General features: G+C 41.1%; 1 protein-coding gene across 4 annotated transcripts in view; it reads left to right on the plus strand.

Moving 5' to 3' along the window:
• The first annotated feature begins 643 nt into the window (after positions 1–643).
• Positions 644–21,152, plus strand: part of Atl2 (atlastin GTPase 2) — a 41,385-nt gene continuing 20,876 nt past the window's right edge. For 3 of the 4 annotated variants that reach the window (XM_087552479.1, XM_087552476.1, XM_087552478.1), the window contains exons 1-2: positions 644–791; positions 16,101–16,345. In XM_087552479.1, the coding sequence (XP_087408605.1) occupies positions 674–791; positions 16,101–16,345 (363 nt within the window). In that variant the 5' untranslated portion in view covers positions 644–673. The remainder of the gene's footprint in view (positions 792–16,100; positions 16,346–21,152) is intronic. The other variant, NM_001100671.1, reaches the window with a different exon arrangement.

Genomic DNA, 21,152 nt, shown 5'->3' on the forward strand with positions numbered 1-21,152 from the left:
CATTTCTGTTACTGAGATTCTCGAACTTTCTACATGATGCCACTGGATCCCCAGAAGGTTCATCACAGTTAGGAAAGGGTGTGTTAGAATTCTTTCTCTGAGTGATTTTTTTGGGCACCAGACATGCATAGTTGAGAGGGGGAAAGTAGGTTTTCAGAAGCCGATGGGAATGCAAACAAATTGTAGGACAGTGGTGGAAAGAGAAATCCTTTCTGTGCAGGGCAAAGGAAATATCAAGACAAGCGGGGCACTGGCTTCACAGGGCAGAGGGCTGGGGATAAGAAAGCTAAGAGGGAAAGGATGCTAATGTAACCTCACGTGCAGTCAACTTTAGAGATGCGAAGAGATCTGGGAAAGGAAGGACTTGGTTCTCCAGGGATGCCCTCTCCGCCCTGCGGCAAGGGGGTGTGGCACCGAGTGCGGGGAGGTGGGGGCGGGGTGGCGCAGGCCGCAGTGGGGGTCCCCCAATTCTTCCTAGAAGTTTGAGAGCTGCGGAGCCCCGCGGCAGGCTGGCTGGGGCGGAGGCGGGGCGAGGGCACGGATGGGCGTGGTTGGGCCGCGAAGTTAGAGGGCGGCGCTAGGACCCGCAGGCCGCCCCGCCGGCTCCCGGGAGGTTGATAAAGCGGCGGCGGCGTTTGACGTCAGTGGGGAGTTAATTTTAAATCGGTACAAGATGGCGGAGGGGGACGAGGCAGCGCGAAGGCAGCAGCCGCAGCAGGGGCTGAGGCGCCGGCGACAGACTAGCGACTCGAGCGTCGGGGTTAACCACGTCTCGTCCACGACCTCCTTAGGTACGGGCGGGCGGGGCCGAGGCCACGGGGGCCGGGAGTCAGGGAGGCCGCGGCCGCTCGGGCTGGCGGGCACTGGTCGCCCGGTAGGGTCGAAGACCGCGGCTGGCTGGTCTCGGCTCTCGCCTCTGCGTCCGCTCGTTCGCACGCTCGTTAGCTCGTTCGCAGGGCCTAGCCTCAGCCGCGCCCCGCGCTCCGCCGCGCGGCCTGAGAGGACGGCTCGAGGGCCTCGGCTCTCACAGCTGGCGGGGTGAACGGGCAGCCCGGCCCCCTGCCCGCCGCCGCCTCGTGGCCGCAGCGGTGTCCGCCCCGACCCGAGGGGGCGGCCTTGAGCTGGGGCCGCGGGGCTGGGACGCACGGAGGTCGGCGGGTGGTGCGGGATCGGTCACCCGGCGGGCACTTGCTGCCCTCTGTGCCTAGCGCGGGCCGGGAAGGGAGGGACGAGCGGGACGCGCTGGGCCCCGCGGCGGCGGTGGAGGACGCGGGAACCGCTGGCACCTGGCTGCCAGGTCGCAGAGCTCTCTCTTCACACACACCCTTCCCGATGGGAGCCGCAGTCCACAGGCCAGGGCTGGGGCCCGGGCTCAGCCTCACCAGCTCTTGGATCCGCCAAACCCATTCTCACGAGTTGTGCATGGATCGGCCAGGGTTGCAAGTGTTGGCTTCGGTTGTCAAACTGGGGTTAGGAGCCCTGGGGCTGCTAGTCATTCGCTTCAGGCTGAAAGTGTCTGGTCACCTGATCCGTCTCGTTCCTGGGTTTTGCTGAATGTGAGCTCCTACTGTATGTGTACATGGCGCCCCTGCCCCCTCGAAGACGCAGTTGCGTTGGCAGCGCGGTGTTGTGTGTTGCTCTCACTCACAGCACCCCTATTTTTAGGAGTTTAGCATTTGATCTTTCACCGTGGTGCGAATGAACGCACGAAGTCCTTATTGAGAGTTGTGATGGTTAAAGGCATAAAGTTTTTCAAAGGCTTAGCAATAGTAAGAGCCGACGGTTAGATACGTGAGGTCTGAATAAGCGTAGAGTAAACACACTGAGTATGAGATTGCTTTTGTATTTCCTTTTCCACAATCTGATAAAGGTTTTACTGGATGAAATTTAAGACATTTTGATTAAATTTAATTACCACAGACTCTTTATAGAAAACTTTAGATTGCATTTCATCATTTATCTTGGACATAAGTCAGAGATGAGGATAAACTAGAATTTTCCAACGAGAAAAAGAAAAGGAAATAAAGTTTGTCACCTGTCAACCACAGACTCTTATCAGAACTGTTTACAATGGGAGCCCTCTGCCCTTGAAAGTACTTCCAGAAAGTCTTTTTTTTTTTTTTTTTTTTTAACCTTTAGGTGGCTGATTTTTGTTTTGGAAAGCGTGCGTGTGTGCACGTGTGTGTGTGTGTGTGTGTGTGTGTGTGTGTGTACAGTTTGAAATGTAGTGTCAAAATACTTTCTGCAGTAGGAAAAGCATACATTTGATCCAGTCATAATTAAGAGCATGTCTTTATACTATTAGACGTTGAGAAGAGATAAGGCTCTTGGGAATGTTGTTGCTGCCTTTGGCTATTTTGTGGGTTCTTTCTTCCACCCTTCTCCACCACATTCTTCCACACTTACAACCCCCTAGATAAGAGAGAGGAGAGGAAAGAGATCCCTGAATAAAGTTAGGGGTGGGAAAGGGGTGACATTATCGTTAGACTACTTCCTGCTGATTAGGGCAAGTTTGATCTTCGATGTCAGGATATCTAATTTTTTCTTCTTGTTTCTTTTTTGTGCCCAACTATTTAACAAACCGCCACCACCAGCAAATGACCAACAACCCACATGGCCTCGTGGGGCCCTAGCATTTATATACCCTCTGAAAACCCCGCAGAATTCCAGTCGTCATACAATCATAGAAACTATCTGCAGCTGGGGAATCCTAGTCAGTTGCTGGGCACCATGTGAAGCAGCCGCGTCTCCCACACTGGGATTAAAATGAAAACAGATTCTTACAGAAACCAAACTCCAAAGTTGTCACTATTGATAAGTAGTGCTTGCCTAACACTTATTAACTGTTCTTCTGCTGCTCATAGATATCGACCTTTCCTTTGGTGGTCATGTGTGGAAGACTTTCACTTAATAGCCATTCCGATCAATGACTTCTAAGGCAGGTCCTACACCTACTAGATTGCTCCTGAGTCACCTGCATTACAAACTAAATTGGGTGTGCTCATGTAAAAAAGAAAACAACCCCAAGTCATTTCCCTCCAAGTGCTGAAGCTCAAACCAAGGATCTTCCAAATATTAGGGTGAGTGCTGTATGTTACGCCCACATCCAGAATGGGTTTAGGATCCAACACTCAGTGAAAGAGTATGACTGAACCTTTAAGTTAATAGGGTTCTAGGATTCTTTCTGTAGGTGCTCAGTCTGTTTGGTAAAGTGCTTTTGAAATTCTCTGGAATTCTTTTTATGGGGAGGGGGAGAAGAAGCTACTTTACAGTAAAGGGATTATTATAGGGACATAAGTCAGGAGAGAAAATGAGACTCTAGCTGTAGTGGAGTCCACATAGGTGTACAGGTTTTCAGGGTTTTTTGTTTCTTTTTAAATATTTATGTTTAAAAATATGTGTGAGTATAGGTGCCCACAAGGCCAGAGGTCTCCATCCCCTGGAGATGGAGTTCTGGGTTACTGTGCACCATTTTATGTGGGTTTGGGAACTGAGCACGGGCTGTCCTCACTGAGCCATCTCTACAGCCTTTCTTTAGTGTGGCTTTTAACTTCATGATAGAATTTCTGATTATTCCATGAAATAAAATTGTCAGACCTCTTCCTACATCACATTTTTCCACAACTGGAACCAGGCAGCTCCCTGGGGTGACTAAGGCCAGCCAGGGTGATGCTGCTGGAGTTAAGACACTTTAACTGTGAGACACACGGACAGTTCTTGTCTGTGTTCAGTTGGAACATAGGTTTGATGTACAAGTGAGAGCAAAGCCTTTTCAGGTGAGCTCTCAAAAGCCAGGAACGTTAGGCTCAGAAGTAGGAATAACTTTTTAAAATGTTGATTTAGTGACTTTATAAGGATGGTTTTCTCTGGGGAAAGTACAGAGAAACAACTTTATTTCTTTCCTCCTCCTTAAATGCAGTGGTTTTCTTATTTTGCAACCATTGAAGGTTTTTAGATCTCAGGTTTGTTACTTCAGAGAAATCAAGCTTTTTTATTTTTTTTATTTTTTTTAAAACCTTAGGGAAGATAGATGTGACCACAGAGTAACTGAACTTCATCTCACAATGACTTTATTGCTGAAGTTTTGTTTCATATCCTATTAGATGACAGGTACTATTTGGTTCTTAATAAAGTACTTTAAAGCCCCTGATTTTATTCTTAAAGCCCTGTGTTTTTGGGAGGGAGGTCAGTCACTATTCCCACTGAAGGGAGTGTGTGCTGTTTCTCCAGTCCCAGAAACTTCTCAGGTACTTGATCTATTTCTCACCAGGGTTAGGGGAGATGAGGGCCCTTTAGTGATTGCCACATATGCTTAAGGCTCTGCTGTGTAAGTGAAGTAAATGGGCTGGGTGCTTTTGTTAGCTTTCCTTGCAGTGCTTAAGCTTGACCCAGGCCCTTTGGGGCAGAGCAGAGTGACCTGTCATAGAGCTGTGGTAGTCACACTATCCTTAGAATGAAAGGGAATCAGGCAGAGGTGGAGCCCGTGGAAAAAAGTCAGATATGTAGGCCGCCCTACTGTGAGAGCTGTGAGGGTTCTAGGGCTCCATAGTGTAAACTCAAAGGGCTGTTAGCGGTTTTCACACGATGGTTACACTGTCTGTCTCTGTGTTTGTGTATGCACACATCAGATAGGATTTGGTAGTAAATTACTGATTTTCACCACCCTGGGATAAATAGCTATGCAATAGTTGATTTTATGGGTATATGACATGTAAGTCATGAAGTCATTTTCCCAATGGGGTAATATGCACTTTTAACTAACCATACATGGTTTTCTGGCCAGTACAAGCAGAATAAAGGGGATTTACTTTCTAACTTTAGTTTAATGGAGATTCTTTCATAGAACTGCATCTATCTCTGACTGAAGCTTGTGTAGCCAGTTAGTGGCTGCCCAGATAGCTAGCTAGCTTACTGCCAGAACTCCGGGTGCAAAGATAGAAAGATACCTACCTGATGCGAGACGGCTATCTAGGACTCTAGTACTTTTTTTTTTTTTTTTTTTTTTCCTTTTGGCAAAATTTCCAATTGGGACCATGGTAGAAGAGTTATAAACTGTGACTGAAGTCCTCATCTATTATTCATAAGCTCCTTATAAGACCTTTGTGGGAAGCCCATGATAGAGTATATGTTTGTTGCTTTCTAAAACATATTTGTGTGTGTGTCTCAGTTTGCTTCTACTGTTGTATTAACACAGAGATCAAAAGCCATTAGGGGAGGAAAGGGTTTGTTTGACTTGCATGTCCTGTTCACAGTCTGTCACTGAGGGAGACCAAGGCAGGAACTCCAGCAGAGACCCTGCCCCTGCCTTGCTCTCCATGGCGTGGTCAGCCTGCTTTTTATACCACCCAGGACCACAGTCCACCTCTAGTGGGCTGGGCCCTCCCACATCAATCACTAAGAAAATCCCCACAGACATGCCTACAGGCAAAATGGTAGAGACATTTTCTGTAGCTTGTGTCAGGTGCCAAAGTCTGTAGCAGTGAGTGTGCCTACCAGCTAGAGCGCCACATGCAGCGAGTGCTTCTCTCCTATCATGTGGGGTCTCAGGATCGAACTCAAGCTCTTCAGGCTTGGTAGTAAGCATTCTTACTCGAAGCATCTCCCAGTTTTAGTGTGGGTTTTATTAGGCTTTGAAGATTGTGTGGGTCTCAGTGAAATATAAGACATGTACCTTAGTAGGCAGCATGTTGCTTCTTTTACAAAACAGTTTAAGCATTCTAGAAAGCTATGGCATTCTTGAAATTCTAATTTTTTAAGAATTTTCAATCTAAAGAGGTGTAAAAGTATTTAAAAGCAACTGGAATCTACTGGAAAAATCCAGTTGTGTTAAGCGTGTTTAATAATAAAGGAATATGGGCTGTTTTTCCGTAGTTAAGAGGAACAAAGGTTTGATTTTAATGCTGGAGTGGAGGAGGAAGAGGGGGTGGCGCACCCATAATCCCAGCACTCGGGAGGCAGAGGCAGGTGGATCTTCCTTTAAGTTTGAGGTCAGCCTGGTCTACAAATCGAGCTCCAGGACAGCAGGGCTACACAGAGAAACCCTGTCTCAAACTCCCCATGCCCCCAAATTGGCTTTAGATGACTGAATAATTTTAGGAGAAACTTGGTTGTTCAAAATGTGGTGCAGTTGTTGTTCTTCCCCTTGGCTTTGAGCGGGTGTATTGTTTACTACAGAGAATCCTGACATGGACTCTACCATTGTCTTAGAAGGGACAGAAGGAGAGAGGAGAGTAGGAAACAAGAGTTTTCATTTTTGTCTTTTTTTTTTTTTTTTTTTTTTTTTTTTTTTGGAGACAGGGTTTCTCTGTGTATTCCTGACTGTCCTGGAACTCACTCTGTAGACTAGGCTAGCTTAGAACTCACAGAGATCCACTTGCCTCTGCCTCCTGAGTGCTGGGATTAAAGGGTGTGCCACCCAGCCAGCTGAGGCAAAACTGACTTTTGAAATCCTTTGTTTTTTTCCAGATTAATTACATTTTTTTCTTTTTCTCTTTTCTTTTTTTCGGAGCTGGGGACCGAACCCAGGGCCTTGCCCTTTCTAGGCAAGTGCTCTACCACTGAGCTAAATCCCCAACCCCGATTAATTACATTTTATCTAGTTTGAAGGATAGTTATTTGTTGGGGGACCATTCTCTTTATAGCCAATCTCATAGCAGACATTCTGCCTGCGTTGAGATAAATCTGAGTTGGAATGTACTGGTTTTGAATTGTTGCTGTAATAGTTGTCTCTGTCAGGTGCAGAGGGATAGGGTACAATAGAACTTTGTGTCTTCAGTTTTCTCACGACTTGGGATTTGTCCTGTTAACTCTTCTGAATTTAAGCCCACGTGTGCATGTGCAGTTCCCTTGCTAGATGGTTTTCACGGACTTGTTACCCTTTAAGTCACAAAGTTACTTTTTGGGCCAAGAAGGGAACTGTTATTTGTCCAAGTCAAGGAACCCTGTTTTGGTTTTTGATTTATTCTTCCTGACTGTGTTATAAAACTTTGTTGTCATTGTGCCAGTATTTTGGAAGTGGACATGGAGTATATTGCTACTTAGTAAACACTTTTAAGGAAACACAGTACCCTTTATAAAAATGTGGAATAATTTTATGGTTAGCCCATTGTCGGAGGCCAAAGAAGGGCCTTGATGAAGGAGCTCTTGTCTTTGCCATTTTCACTGTCCCCTTAGCCCTGGGCTTCTGGCCCTGTATCAAGCTCTTCTGATGCCTTATATCTGATCTCCCGTTTTTAGATCCTTTACAGTTCTTACTACTCATCACCTTCAGTTTATCTCAGCAGCGAGTTGATCTTGTCAGTCCTCTGCTACAGAGTTTTTCGTGGCTGTCCTTAGGGATAATGCCCTGTATTCTTAGCCTATAGTTTTAAATTTAGCCTTCACCTGACCTCTCTGGGGACAGAGAGATGTTCTTATCTCTAGGATGTCTTCATTGACAACCTGATTTTAAGTACAAAACTAGGTCCAGAGCTTAATTTAAGTAGTTTTTTTTTTAAATCCTAAAATACATCTGATACCCAAGTATATTGTTTGAAGAACTGATCAGCACTTCATGGCAGTTTTTGGAAAAAATAATTTGTATCCACATATAATATATTTTACATTTTCCCTCATCTAGTTCCATAAAATGTATAAAAGGATTTTATGCCATAGTGTTCTTTAAGTGGGAACAGCAAAAATGGTATGGCATCAGTGCTGGTTGCTATGGAAACAGGATAGATTTCAAGTAGAAGATAATATGTGAATCTTACAGGAAAAAAAAAAACTCTTTGTTTTCTGGTTTGAGTATAATGAAGAGGAGATAAGCTATTATATACTCTCCAAAGCATTTTGAGGTTCTTAGGGTAGCATATTCCTGACCAGGGGCAGAACTAATCCAGGGGAAAAGTATATGGTAATTGACACTGTTGATGCATCCTGAATCTTCCCCACTACCTCCATTTGCATTGTGCTTCAGTTTTGTAGAGAAAAATTTAACTTTATAAATTTCTACTGGTATTTTTATTTTAGGAGCAAATTAGGAATTAAACTGTTTTCTAATGCCTGGTTGGCTAATACTGCTTTCCTCCTTCAATAAAACATTTAATCTCATTGAAGTTTAGGCCTCCTTCACCTTTGTGAATGTTCTCATCTTAGTTAGACTGGGAGGCCAGTCCTAGTACTACTACTGTGAACACTCGCTCACTTAAGTGACCACTGAGCTCTCTGGAGCAGTTGTTTTCAGTCCTGCTACAGAATGTGTTAACACTTTAAAATACTCTTTTATCTTTTCTGTATAAGTAGAGTTTGTTTAATTCTTTGTCTCTCGTGCTTCCTATAGACTCAATACTTACACTGACTTTGGTTGTCCAAGAATATCAGCAGTCTCCAGGAAGAATAGAATATTATAGCACAGCCTGAAAACTTCTCCCTTTTCTGACTTTGTTTGAACATTATTAGAGACTAGCTGAAATAAGATTAAATGGATGACATTTATATACTAAACTTCAGTAAAATATTGTGACCTTTATTATTCCATATGTTTTTAGGACTATGAGTTTTGGCATCATCTTGAAACTAATTACAAACTCAGTTTTAATCCCTCCCCTCTTAGATATAAGGAGTCAGAATATCCATTGTAACAAGATCCTTAGATTTGTAGTAAAAGTTTGAGACCGACTGCTGTAGAAGACATACCATGATCTAGCCTCTTTCTGCCTACCTTACCTACTCATGTAGCTTTAGAATAAGTGAATTAGGTTAAATGATCTGTAAAGCCCTTGGCATTTAATTTTAAATGTTGAGGTAGTTTTAAGCATGTATTAGTATTTCAATGTGTGCATGAAATATCTTCTAAGGAGGGTGTGTAGTTTATTGATGATGCCTAAGACACTACTAGGTCTAGAAGACCGTCCCCCCCCCCCCCCCCCCCCCCGCAACCAAACCCTAACTAAAAGAGTTCCCCAGAGCCAAGGCTGTTACATATACAGAGAAACCCTGTTTAAAACAAAACAAAACAAACAACAAACAAGTTAGTATGAGAAGCTTAGAATTAAATAGGAGTTAATCCTTTTTTTAAAGTGGACAAGAGATTTGTCACCATCAGAAACTTCAAAATTATGTTTTTAAGATCCTATAATTAGTTCATGAGGAAATATTTTAGATCGAAGAGTGTTAGAATTGGTGGACAGCTCCAGTTTTTAAATATTTATTTCGTGTGTGTGTATGTGTGTGTGTGTGTGTGTGTGTCTGTCTGTATCTGGGTATGTTCAGGTGAGTGCAGGTGCCTGTGGAGGCCTGTGTGTATGTGTGTGTGTGTGTTCAGGTGAGTTACGGGTACCTGTGGAGACCAGAGGCCTTGTTACTAATGGAGTTAACAGGTGGAGTTGTGAGCTGCCTGTGGTTGGTGCCAAGTCACCTCAGGTCCTTTTCAAGAGCAGCTCCAGGTTTTAATCACATTGATCTAATTTTTCTGAACATTTTCATAGAAGTGGAAAATACTGATTAGAATGTTTTTTTCTGCAAAGTGATTTTTAAATGCTTTTTTATTTAATTTTTAAATAAAAGTATTGATTATATTAAGAAATGAAAATGAAGAATTAGGCACATCTGATTAAAAATGCTTTGCTAAGATAATTTACATAAAATCCACTGATTCAGTAGTATATTTGAAAAGTTTTGACAAATTTATAGTTTATAACCTAAAATCATGATATAGAATAATACCTTAAAAAGTTCCTTTTAAAAGTTCTTTTGTATTCAACACATTTATTCTTTTTTTTTTCTTTCTTTTTTTTTTCAGAGCTGGGGACCGAACCCAGGGCCTTGCACTTGCTAGGCAAGCGCTCTACCACTGAGCTAAATCCCCAACCCCTCAACACATTTATTCTTATCATTGTTCCATAATTATATGTCTTGCTACGATATGGTCAGTGTGTTTATTCTCAGTGCCCGATAGCTCCTACTCGTTCTGTGACTGCAGTTTGGCTTGATTCAAGCATTGTATAAAAGGAAACCACATAGTGCAGCAATGTCTGTGTGACATCTTTCACTTAGCATACAAAGTGACTTAGGCTTACCTGTGTGTATGTATGTATTTATACACACACACATATCTGGATGCAAGTATATTCCCAATTTCTTGTACTGCCAAGTAGCAGTTTGCTTTATGGATTTAACAGAATTTATTTACTTTCTAGTAAATGAACAAACATTTGGATTATTTCCAGATTTTGGATATTGGGAATAAATCTGCTGTGAACATTTGTGTTTAAGTCTTTTATTGTCACATGTTGTCACTTGTCTAGCTACCTAGGAGTGTGAGTGCTGACAAGTATTTAGCGGTATGTAAGGTATTGCAGTTGGCCTGGTGTTAATTTATTTACTCCTAACATCCCATAGCATCGTGTGTTTCTTTCTGTGCCAGTTTACGTATTTGTACATCTTCTTTGAATTTTGTGGTACAGATGTCTATTTAAAGTAGTTCTTATTAAGTGAGGGTTCCTGTTTACTCTGAGTATTAGATTCTTGTGTCTACTTGTAAGAGTTACTAATGTATAGTCTTGTGTCTGTCATTGTTTTTGGTTTTGATACCTGTAGTAATTTTGGCTTCATAAAGTGAATTGGAAGGAATTCTCCTTTCTTCTCTCCTAGAAGAGTCTATAGAGTTGGTCTTATTTTTTCCTTTAATGTTTAGTATAATTAACTCGTGAAGCCATCTGCACCTATTTTTTTCTTTGAAGGCAGTCAGTGGATTTGATTTTAAAGCTGATTGTTTTTAGTCTTTCATACCAGTAAGCACCTTTTTTTAGTCAGCCAGCTGTTAGTGAATTTAATGTTTCTTTAAAAACCTTTTATTCTATGTGTGTGCCTGTTCTGTCTGTAGGTGCATGCGCTGCATTTGAGCCTGAAGTGTGTAGAAGCCAGGCGAGAGCGTGGGATGGCCTGGAACTGGAGTTACAGAAGGTTGTGAGCAGCCAGTGCTCAGACCTGCAAGTCATCCCTGCCCCTGAACTAACACTTACAGGCTTAAGTTAGGTCATCAGTTCCTGTTAATAGTTTTAGTTAGGATTTTTTTTAAAGAAAGTCTATTTTGTGTTGTATGTCATTTAGTCTGAAAATAAATGATTGGGAAAACATTTGGCAGCCTTCATTAAGAACAAATAAAGCTTATTGAGTGGTGGGTGTTTTTAGTACTAATGAAGTTTTTTAAAGGAACTTTCTCAATGAGATTGACTAAATTGATTGATGGAGGTGTCATGAATCCCCTTTTAAAGCTATTCTAGGAATAGAATTAAATCCGCCTAGGACACCCTTTCCTTGGTAGATTTTAGCAACCTAGGAGGACTACATTATTCCAAACAATTTAGGAATATCTCTTAGTTATTAATTGGTTATTATTTTTCTTGTTAATGTTCTAAAATGTTGTAGTAGATACCAGAGAACAAGTATTTTTAATGACCCCCCCACTTTGAAAGTGTTTTATTGATGGAGTCCTTTCATCGGGTGTCTGGTGACTCAGCTAAGTGTTCTTTGAGGCTGTTTGTTGCTTGCTCTTCTTGGCGTTGTAGCTTAGCATAGTGCACTCACTTCCTGAGCAATTCTTATTTTGTTGATGATATTCTCAAATAGTAATTCCCTTTTAATGTTCAGTAATATCACTGGAACACTCCTCTGTAACTTTAATGACACTTGTTAATCTTTTGTCTTCCCCAGTGTCTCATACTTGACACTAAAACTTACTTCTTTGAGATCCTTCTTCCCAGTGTTCAGGCATTTTATAGATTGCAGAATAAAGTATGTCTGAAAACATTATTGCTTTGGTTATGTTTTCTGTTCTGTATTTGCTGACAGGCGTGCTATCCTGTTTCCCACATCATTAGTCAGCCCTGTCAGCTTCTACCGAAGCGGCTGGTGATTGCACAGACCTGGAGCTGCACTCTGCAGCGAGGTCGCCTTGTTCTTCACAGTTATGCTGTGCTGATAGTATTGGCTAAGGCTGGAAGATAACTTAGGCTCTTTCATTTCTTGTTTTTCAAAGTTTAAAATAGCACTGTACATTTCCAGAGTGACAATTGGGTTACTTTTAAACAATTTGATGTTTGACATTTACCTTTTTAAAAAAAAAATTGAGATGACAAAGTAAAAAAGTTAAAATTTGAAAAAAATTTGTACAGAAAGCAGCAGTATATATGTGGGCTAAGCAGAGATTCAGGATTTTAAAAGCCAGTAATTTTAAATTTTGCGTTAATAGTGTTTATGCTGAATACTGAATTTGTAAGTCTCTAAAAACAAATATGGTGACGTTTTCACTTGCACTGTTCTTTTTAAACTTATTCTTAGCTCTGTTCTTCATTTAGAACTCTTAGCTACACGTTGCATGTTGTGCCACACATCTTGGAGACTTAGTTTTTTTCTTCATTCTTTTTACTCTTGCAACTTGGAGAATTTCCTTGAATGTTTTCAAGGTCATCAACCATCAACTGTTTGTGTCTTCCCATCTCCTTATGTCTATTCAGTGAATATTTTATTTACTATTTAGTTCTAAATTTCCCTTTTATTTCTGTTCTGTGTGTTTCTCTCTCTCTCTCTCTCTCTCTCTCTCTCTCTGTGTGTGTGTGTGTGTGTGTGTGTGTGTGTGTGTGTGTATGCATGCATGCTCCCCATGTCCTTTTAGTTACCATTCACCTCATTTTGAGACAGGGTCTGCTCCTGGACCCTGAGCTCATCAGTTCTCTAGGCTGGCTGGGATCTTGCTGCTGCTTCCCCAGTGCTGGGATTGAGATGTGCGCCTGGTGTTTTTTGTGGGTGCCAGGGATCCAGACTTACTTTCTGATGCTTGGGTGGCAAGCAGTTTGTGTTTATACTAAATTTCTTTTCTGTGTGTTGAGTATGTATGTGGTGTGTGTGTTTACATACATACTTAGATGCCAGAGGTTGGCGTTGGGTGTTTTCCTTAATTTTTGAGACAGGATCCCTCCTTGATGATAATGTTATGCATTCTAGAGTTTTCATTTTTACTCATTTTGTTGTGATAAAATTAGCCTCGCTGATACTTTATGATCATTCAGAATTGACAAATAAGGGTTCACCCTTGGGGTGTATATTCAGAAAACTGAGAAGGAACTTCTCATTGTACTAATTTCCTCTCTGCTGTATGTGAGCACATGTGTGTGAACCTGGAACTCACTGATTTGACTAGTCCCACTGGGCAGGAGGCCTTCTGGTTCCCACTCCTCTGCTAGGATTATAGGTGTGTATCATGTTCTGAGCTTTTTACATTGATGCAATGGGTTTGAAATCTGGTCTTATTCTTTTATGAAAAAAACTTGAGCTGACTGAGCTGATTTCCCTCACCCCTGTACTGTTTCAAAACTGCATCCTACAGATCTTTTTAAGTCCTAGTTTTAGGCTTTGTTTGGGCATATTTTAGGTAGGATCTAAATTGAGGGCAAGATCCTTAATTCTGGATTGGGGCTTTTCTAGTGTTTTAGCTTGAGGTTTGATGTGTGAGATCTTCCCAGTCTCTCACAGCCACTTCTGTAAAGGGCCTGCTCTGTGATGTTGCTTTCCCTTCCAGCCTTGAGTAGTACACCTCAGCTGAGCCTTGTATAGTGAAGGTTTGTTGCTCTTGCCCCAGGGCTGCTGGCTGCTTCCCCCCCCCCCCCCCCCCCCCCCCCCGCCTCACTGATCCTGCTGTGTCAGTATCTGTGAACTCAGATTTGCCTGTTGCCTAGTTCTTCCCTCCCAAGGGATTGGAAATGAGCATAGTGCTCACTTTATGAGTTTCCTTTTTAGGGACTATGGTTATGTGCTACATTCTGGCCAGGGTTTAAAAAAAGCCTTGTATGTTTTGTTTGTCTGTAGCAAAGTGCCTTGTCTTACACCCTTTACTCTTTGTGATTTCATTCATGTCTCCAATTTCTCATGTGTCTGATTACTTACATTTTTAAAAAACAAAGCGAAAGAAAAATCAAAAGAAGAGTTGGGACTGGCCTTCTACTTTAACTGCTTTTTCCTGTCAATTTTATGCTGATTTACAAATCATTCTTAGGGTTGGGGAGAAGTTCAGCAATTAAGAATGCAGAGGATCTAAGTTCAGGTTCCAGAATTTACTTCATGGGTCCCAGAAACACTCACAACCCCAGCTCCAGGGGGACCCAGCACTTCTGACCTGCAGGCACTTGTACTTACATACACATGTCCATATACTACTGACACAGAAGAAACACACACACACACCCACACACACACACACCCCAGATCTTAAAAACAGTTTTTAATTCTTAAGAGAGTATATTTATTTTAAGCTGTCCAATTTGTCGGTTATGGCTAAAACATTTTCCAGTTTCGAGACACTTGGGTTTGATTTTTCGCTCCCAGAAGTAACAGTGGGAAGCAAACTTGTGCCTATTTGTCACCACCTTTGTGACCACCTTCCCCTATCACAGGTTTGTAGAAATAGGGGTCCCAAGGTATGGTTGCTTCAAGGCTTTAACAACACACACGTGGTACAGTGAGCTCGTGAATACTTAGGTGATATCCTTCTTTGAGCATAGGGCCAGTCTTTACAGGTGAGTATAGGCACAGAGAGGCTCTCAGTGGATCTGGGAATTTTACCTTTTTCCGGTGTTAACCACTGATTAACCCTGGAAAGTTTTAATCCTACAATTTGCATACTGTTTTATCTCTCATCTGGTTTAGTCTTTCCTAAGGATGTCTCAGCTTGGGATTTTTAACTGTGTGTACCTGTCCTGCAAAGTCAAATTTGTGAATTCAGATGTTGTAATGGGTTGCAGCCAAATGAAAAAGGAAATGACAATTCTCTCTCTAATTAAATGGAGATTGTTTTTACTTCCAAAGTTTCTCCTTCAGACTTGCTTACTCTCTGTAGTCTCTTACCAAAGCGCGTTTTGAGATACTGTGTTCGTTTGGCTCTGCAGTGTCAGAGGTGCCTTGTGATGTGGCAGGAGAGGCAGATCAGGTGTCCAGTCTGTTCAGTCCTTGCTGTGGGCAGAGGCCCTGCTCTGTGGGTGGTGGTCATGTGGGTAGTGCTTGTCTCACTGTCACAAATAATGCCATCATGGACAATGGGGAGTTCTTGCATGGGACACAGTAGATATCAGAGGTCTCCTTGGAGTGGAGATTGGCACTTAGGGGACAATGTGAGTGTGGCTTACAATTTTTGATGTAGAAGCATCGATAAAGACCCTAGTGTTAACTTAATTGCTGTGTGGGACCAGGAGACTGGGAGAGAAACTGAACAAGGTACGTACCAGCAGTTATTAGACACAGAAAGAACAGAAAACTAAGCCGTGGGCAGTTGCTTCCATTTACATTTTCTATAGTTATCTCACCATTATTATTCAGTGAAGCTCTTTCTGCACAAGTTACCTCAGTGTCCTGTGTGCTGGTGAACAGAGAAAGGGCCTGCTTGGGTACAGAAGCTGCATATTCTTTCTTAAGTTGTAGTGGTGGTGTTTGACAAAAAGCCCCAGTGGACATTGGCCCTGGCATCTCAGTGGCCATCTTCCTTCACGGCAACAGTCTGTGTACTTTGCTTTGGCGAGGGCGCTGTAGTCCTATTTGAAGATTTTAGGACTTGTTAACTTTATTGGGTCATATTTGGATACCTTTAGAACCTTAATTTTACTTTTCAAATTCCAGAATGAAAATCACTACATTCTATTTGATTTAATCTTTGTGCTGTGGAATAATTTTCTAAGTGATGACTATAGGAAAGTTGGTCTCTAAAGCATCTGGTGAAGTTGGTTTTGTCTGTGTCTGCCTAGCTGCAGTGGTCCTACGTACCACACAGTGTTTGTGGAGCGCTGGAGAACCGCTCTGGCTCACAGTTAGCTGCTCAGTTTGCTTAACTGAAAGAGAGGACCTAGTGTAGTTGTTTCTTTCTCTCTGTTTATAAAATGGGAAATCTTACTGATAGTCTTTTTATAGAAGGATAGAAAATCTAAGGAACTTGAATATCTATCCCTTTTCTGTAACTATTCTCAAATGCTCTACTGAGAGGGGGTATTTCAGATTTTGCTTTAGGTGTGGTACTTGAGGAGAAGTTGGTAATTCAGGGACTAAAGTAACCTGTTTCTTTCTTCTTTAAATTCCAGGTGAGGATTATGAAGATGCTGACCTAGTGAACTCAGATGAGGTCATGAGGAAACCGTGCCCAGTACAGATTGTCCTTGCCCATGAAGACGACCATAACTTTGAGCTTGACGAAGAGGCTTTGGAGCGGATACTGCTGCAGGAGCACATCCGGGACCTTAACATAGTCGTGGTATCTGTGGCAGGAGCTTTTCGTAAAGGGAAATCATTTCTCCTGGACTTCATGCTTAGATATATGTATAACAAGGTGAATAGTGTCTTTTAAATTGACCCCAACTAATATACAAAATTGCCAACCAACTTTAAAAAAAGACAGAGGCACAGTTATATGTTTACTTTTTAGCTATGTCTCAAATATCTGATTATATCTTGAAAGATCACTGAGGTACCGTGCACACACATGCACACACATGCACACATACCTCTTTGTTATTTCTTTATACTATTCCTGTTTAGGTGATGTACAGTGAGTGAAATAGAGACCTTGTATATTGGTATTTTTCACCAGTTGTATTTGTATTGCTAAAATTCAATTCTTTTAGAGTGGCTTCTATGTCGTCTGAGCCTTATCTCTTCTTGTAAGTTAAATGTTTTTTGTTTTTTGTTTTTCTTTGAAAGAATAGGCTGCTGTTTCTCGAATCTTTCCCTATTGGTGGCTGACCTTTCCATAAGAGGCCTTCCTATACTGTGAGGCTGTTATGTATCCTTCTCTGCTTTCATGGTTTAGGCATATTAATTAATGACACTTTCTAGTTAACTTTTTTCTAGCTAGTTTGCTCTCTGTTAGGAAAGGCCTTTTCTTGATTACATAACTCTAGCTTCTACCAAAAATGTTTTGACTAGGCGTATTTGCCTGTTTTGATAGGTGTATTTCTCTTCCTCCACATATTCTCACTTTCAGATGGTATGAGAGTTTTCATTTTTTTTTTTCTTTCCTATAGAAAAGTGGAGGGAAGTGGTTGACTTCAATCAGAGTGCTTTTTTAATAGTCAAAAGTCGAGCAGAGGGAATGGGAATTTGACAGGGAGCAAGAAGAAGAAGGTATTGGGAAATTTTAAAGTGGGAAACTAGGTGGACTTGCTTTACCGGGATCTTGGACATTCAGAAGCTACATGAAGACACTAACACTTAGTTGAATTGTGTAGTTATCTAAACACCTGGATGACTACTGACCTCTGTAGTGCATCTGTCTTGAAATAAGAAAGAAGGTGAACATGCTCATTGGTTTTTCTGGGAAGCACTGCAGTAAATTCTTTTCATAGACATCTCCTCAGGCATTCTTAAACGCACCTTAGTATCAAGAATGTAGTTCATATTATTAAACAATATTTTGTTTAGCCAATTAAAGTTATTTTAAAGTTTTCCACTTAGGACTTATTTCTGAAATACTGAAATGTATGAATAGTGCTATGTTACTTTAAAAAAAATCTGTACACTTCAAAGCAATAAAAATTCTCTGTATTTTGAGACTCTGATTCCTTAAGTTAACTTTTTAATAGTATAATTGTGAGCTGTAAATACCTTTGATTCTATATAGGTCAAAGATAGAATGTTGGGGAGGGGAAGGAAACTTAGATCACTTGTCTAGGAATAATAGATAAGTTTCACCTCAAGTGACACTACCTCCCTGGCTAGTCAGTGACTGTCCAGTGTGGAGAGACATCTCTCACTTACTGCGTTAAGAATCACAGGACTAGAGAAGCTCTCCCTTTAGGAGCTGTAGGAGGTTCTGCACACAGACTGGCCCAAGTAATGTTACATGCTCATTTAGTGGCTTCTAAGGTACAGCGCCCTTAGCTGTCAACTAGACAATTTCTATATATAGTAGAATGCCTGATAGAAGTCACTTTATTTTGTTGATTAGAAACTGCATTAGACAGTGTGTGACTTTTGACTTTGTTGATAATATACTGTTTTCATGGTGGGTCTTGCTTTTCCTATGAGATGTAGGTAAAGGAGAAATGACAGTCACTTTATGTGATTTATAGAAGGCAAATTAAATCATGCAACCAGAGACAGAATTTGATGGTAATGGGAAATGGTTGACTTTTCTCTTTCAGAGTATGTGTACATTCTCAAGTGCTGTGTGGAGTACTAAATTGTCTCTACTGATAGTTCAGATACATATATTTTTCCTTAAAATAAGTATGATCTACAAACTGAAAGATACATAAATATGTAATGAACAGTTTGATGAAACTTTATACATGTATTTACACCTTCATGATCACCGTCCAGATTAACTGCTATTGTGACCTCTTCCCACCTGCTCCTTCCTGGGTTTGACCCTGGTAAAAGAAACTGTGCCATGGCTAATTGCTGCCTTACTTCAGCCGTTTCCTAGTGCTCGGATTCACTGGTGCTTTTGCACGGAGCAGTGTTTTGCTACATGATTAAAATGTGTTTACTTACTCATTAGTCTGTTGATGGATATTTATATTTGATTTGCTTTGACCTTAGTATTTTTTAGTCTGTTGCTTGTACGAATCACATTCTTTGAAAATATAGTAGGTTATCTTAGAGTTGGTAGGCATTGTTAGAGCAAAGCTCATTGAATTTCAGTTCTAGGAATCAGTTTTAAAGGGAAAAATGATACAGAATTACATTACATACTGTGTGGACAGCATAACACAGTACTTAGAATCCTGACACTAGGTGATAGTAATGACGGTACAGATGAATTCTATGCAGCTGTTTCCACTTTATAAGCTCAATCATAATGCTTTCTCTCAAGCTTTTTATGATAAAAATTTAACCGTGTATAAAGGTAGTGACATGTGCCCATTATTTTCATTCTGTTGTATTCATGAGCTCTATCAGTTATCTTTCCTCTATAATCTGACTATCCCATACCTTACTTGGTGTTTAGGAGTAAGCTCTGACATATAAACTACATCAGTGAATATTTCAGGGTCTTTTTTCAATACACTCCCGCCCCCAGCAGTCCGTTCTAAGGTTTTACAGTATCTTCTAGTTGGTCCATTTTTCAGTTGCTTCAAATGTTTCCACTTGAGGCACACATTGTGAAAGCCCGTGTTTAAAGTGGTCTCACCCTCCGTCTTCCTGTTTTCTGGCAGTTCATTTGTTGACAAGACTGTTGGTCTTGCAGTTTCTTGCTCTGGCTTTACCTGCAGTGGTAGGTGGAGTTGATGTGATGGTCTTTGTCCTGTGATTTCTCTGTAAATTGTTAATTGAGTCTAGAGACTAGATCAGTCTCAGGTTTTAGGCCATTTCTTTATTTTTCTTCTTTTTGGATACGTTATAGTATCTCTGTCTTTTTGTTGTTTTTGAGACAGGATTTCTCTGTGGAGCCCTGGTTTTCCTGGAACTCACTTGTAGGCTAGGCTGGCCTCACCTTAGAGATTTGCTCTCTTCTGACTCCCAAGTGTTGTGATTAAAAGTATGCACCACCATGCCCAGCTGTGCTAGCTTTAATATAGCTTATTTTTGAGCCTTTCCTAAACTCTGGTTTCTCTTGGTTATTTTTTGCTCTTGATAGATTTTTACTGTTTTACTCATTACAAGTTAAACATTATAACTTTAATATGACAGGCCGCCTAAAATGTAATTTTTATTATTTTTGCTAATGTGAGAAGCAAACAAAGCTTGATCTGAATTTTCAGAATTTTGAATTCATGAAGAAAATAAAAAAATTAAAAAAAATAATTAAAAAAAATTCAGTTTCTTTCCTTTCTCCCCCAAATACAAACTGAGATAGATAATGTTGCTTAGTGGCTTCTGGACTTTCTTCCTTTCTTTCTCTGAGACTTTGATTTTGGAATTGGAAATTTTCAGTCTTCGGTATGTTTTCATATGTAGAGCCTATAGTGTGAATGATTTTAGCTAGAAAATTTTTGTGAAATCTTGTTGATCTACAGAAGTTAGGAATGGATGAGATGGAGAAGTTTCTAGACATCACTTGATGTCTTTGGGCACTGCTTCAAGAGAGCCTTTTTGATCGGAAAATGAGAATCTTTGGGAAATGTCCTTGTAGCATTTGAAATACTTTTTCAGTTTCCACCCTTAAGCTTCAGAATGTGTGCATGGCCCTTTTGGGTATTATAAAAATTGTTGCCCTGGTCATGTAGAATTTTAGTTTTGGATGTCTGAAAGTCAGGTGTGAAGTATCGGAATTTAAGAGATTTGGGGTTTTATGTGAGGCTTTTGTTCTCTAGCAAGAAGCTTTTGTCTGAGCTCTCAGCTGTGGGGCCGCATGCTTTCCTCTGCGCTCTCTCTTCTGTTGTCCTGGCTGTCCTGAAAGCTCCAGTTTTGGTTAGAGAGTACTTCTCTGCAGTGTTTCTTGTGGTACAGAAGCTTTTTAATTTCACACAATCCCATGGTCTATCCTTAGTATATTTACCATTGTTAGAATTTTTATGATGGTTATTTTACTTCTTTGGTTAGATTTATTCTTGTCTTTTATTTTTTGAAGTTACTGTCTTCCTGGTTTCTTAGCATATTTGTCATTGTGAGGAAAAGCTGCTGTGTTTGAAGTTGATTTTGCATCAGGTGCTTTGCTGAAGGTTTCCATCAGTGCTAACAGTTCTCTAGTGGAGTCCAGGTTCTCATGTAGAAGTGAGAGTGGTTGCCTCTTCCCTTTTCTCTTGCGTCCCTGTCCCTTACTTAGTTATCTGGTTAAGGGATACACTGAGGAAGAATGGACAAGGAAGAATACCTTCCAGTTTTGATTTTAGAAAGAACACTTTGTTTTTTTTTCTCAATTTACTATAATATTGGCCATATGTTTATGTGGCCATGATTACACTAGGGTTTTTCTTTCTATTTCTAGCCTCTCTGAGGCTCTTGTCAGTGGGTGTAAGACTTGTCAAAGTCTTTCCTGTGCCTTTTGAGATGATGCAGAGGACGGCGGCTCTGACCTCCACTAACTGTTTTTTGTTTTATTTAAGTTTTGGAGATAGGGTCTTGGTATACATAGCCTAGCTTAGTCTTGAAAGGAGCATGACTTCTCCTACCTCAGCCTCCTGAGTGCTGGGATTACAGTGCTGGTCCTCCAGTTCTTATCCCCCACCTCCATTCCTTACCCTAGACAGGAA

Source organism: Rattus norvegicus, chromosome 6, assembly GCF_021556685.1.
Source record: "Rattus norvegicus strain SHRSP/BbbUtx chromosome 6, alternate assembly SHRSP_T2T, whole genome shotgun sequence".
Taxonomy (NCBI): domain Eukaryota; kingdom Metazoa; phylum Chordata; class Mammalia; order Rodentia; family Muridae; genus Rattus; species Rattus norvegicus.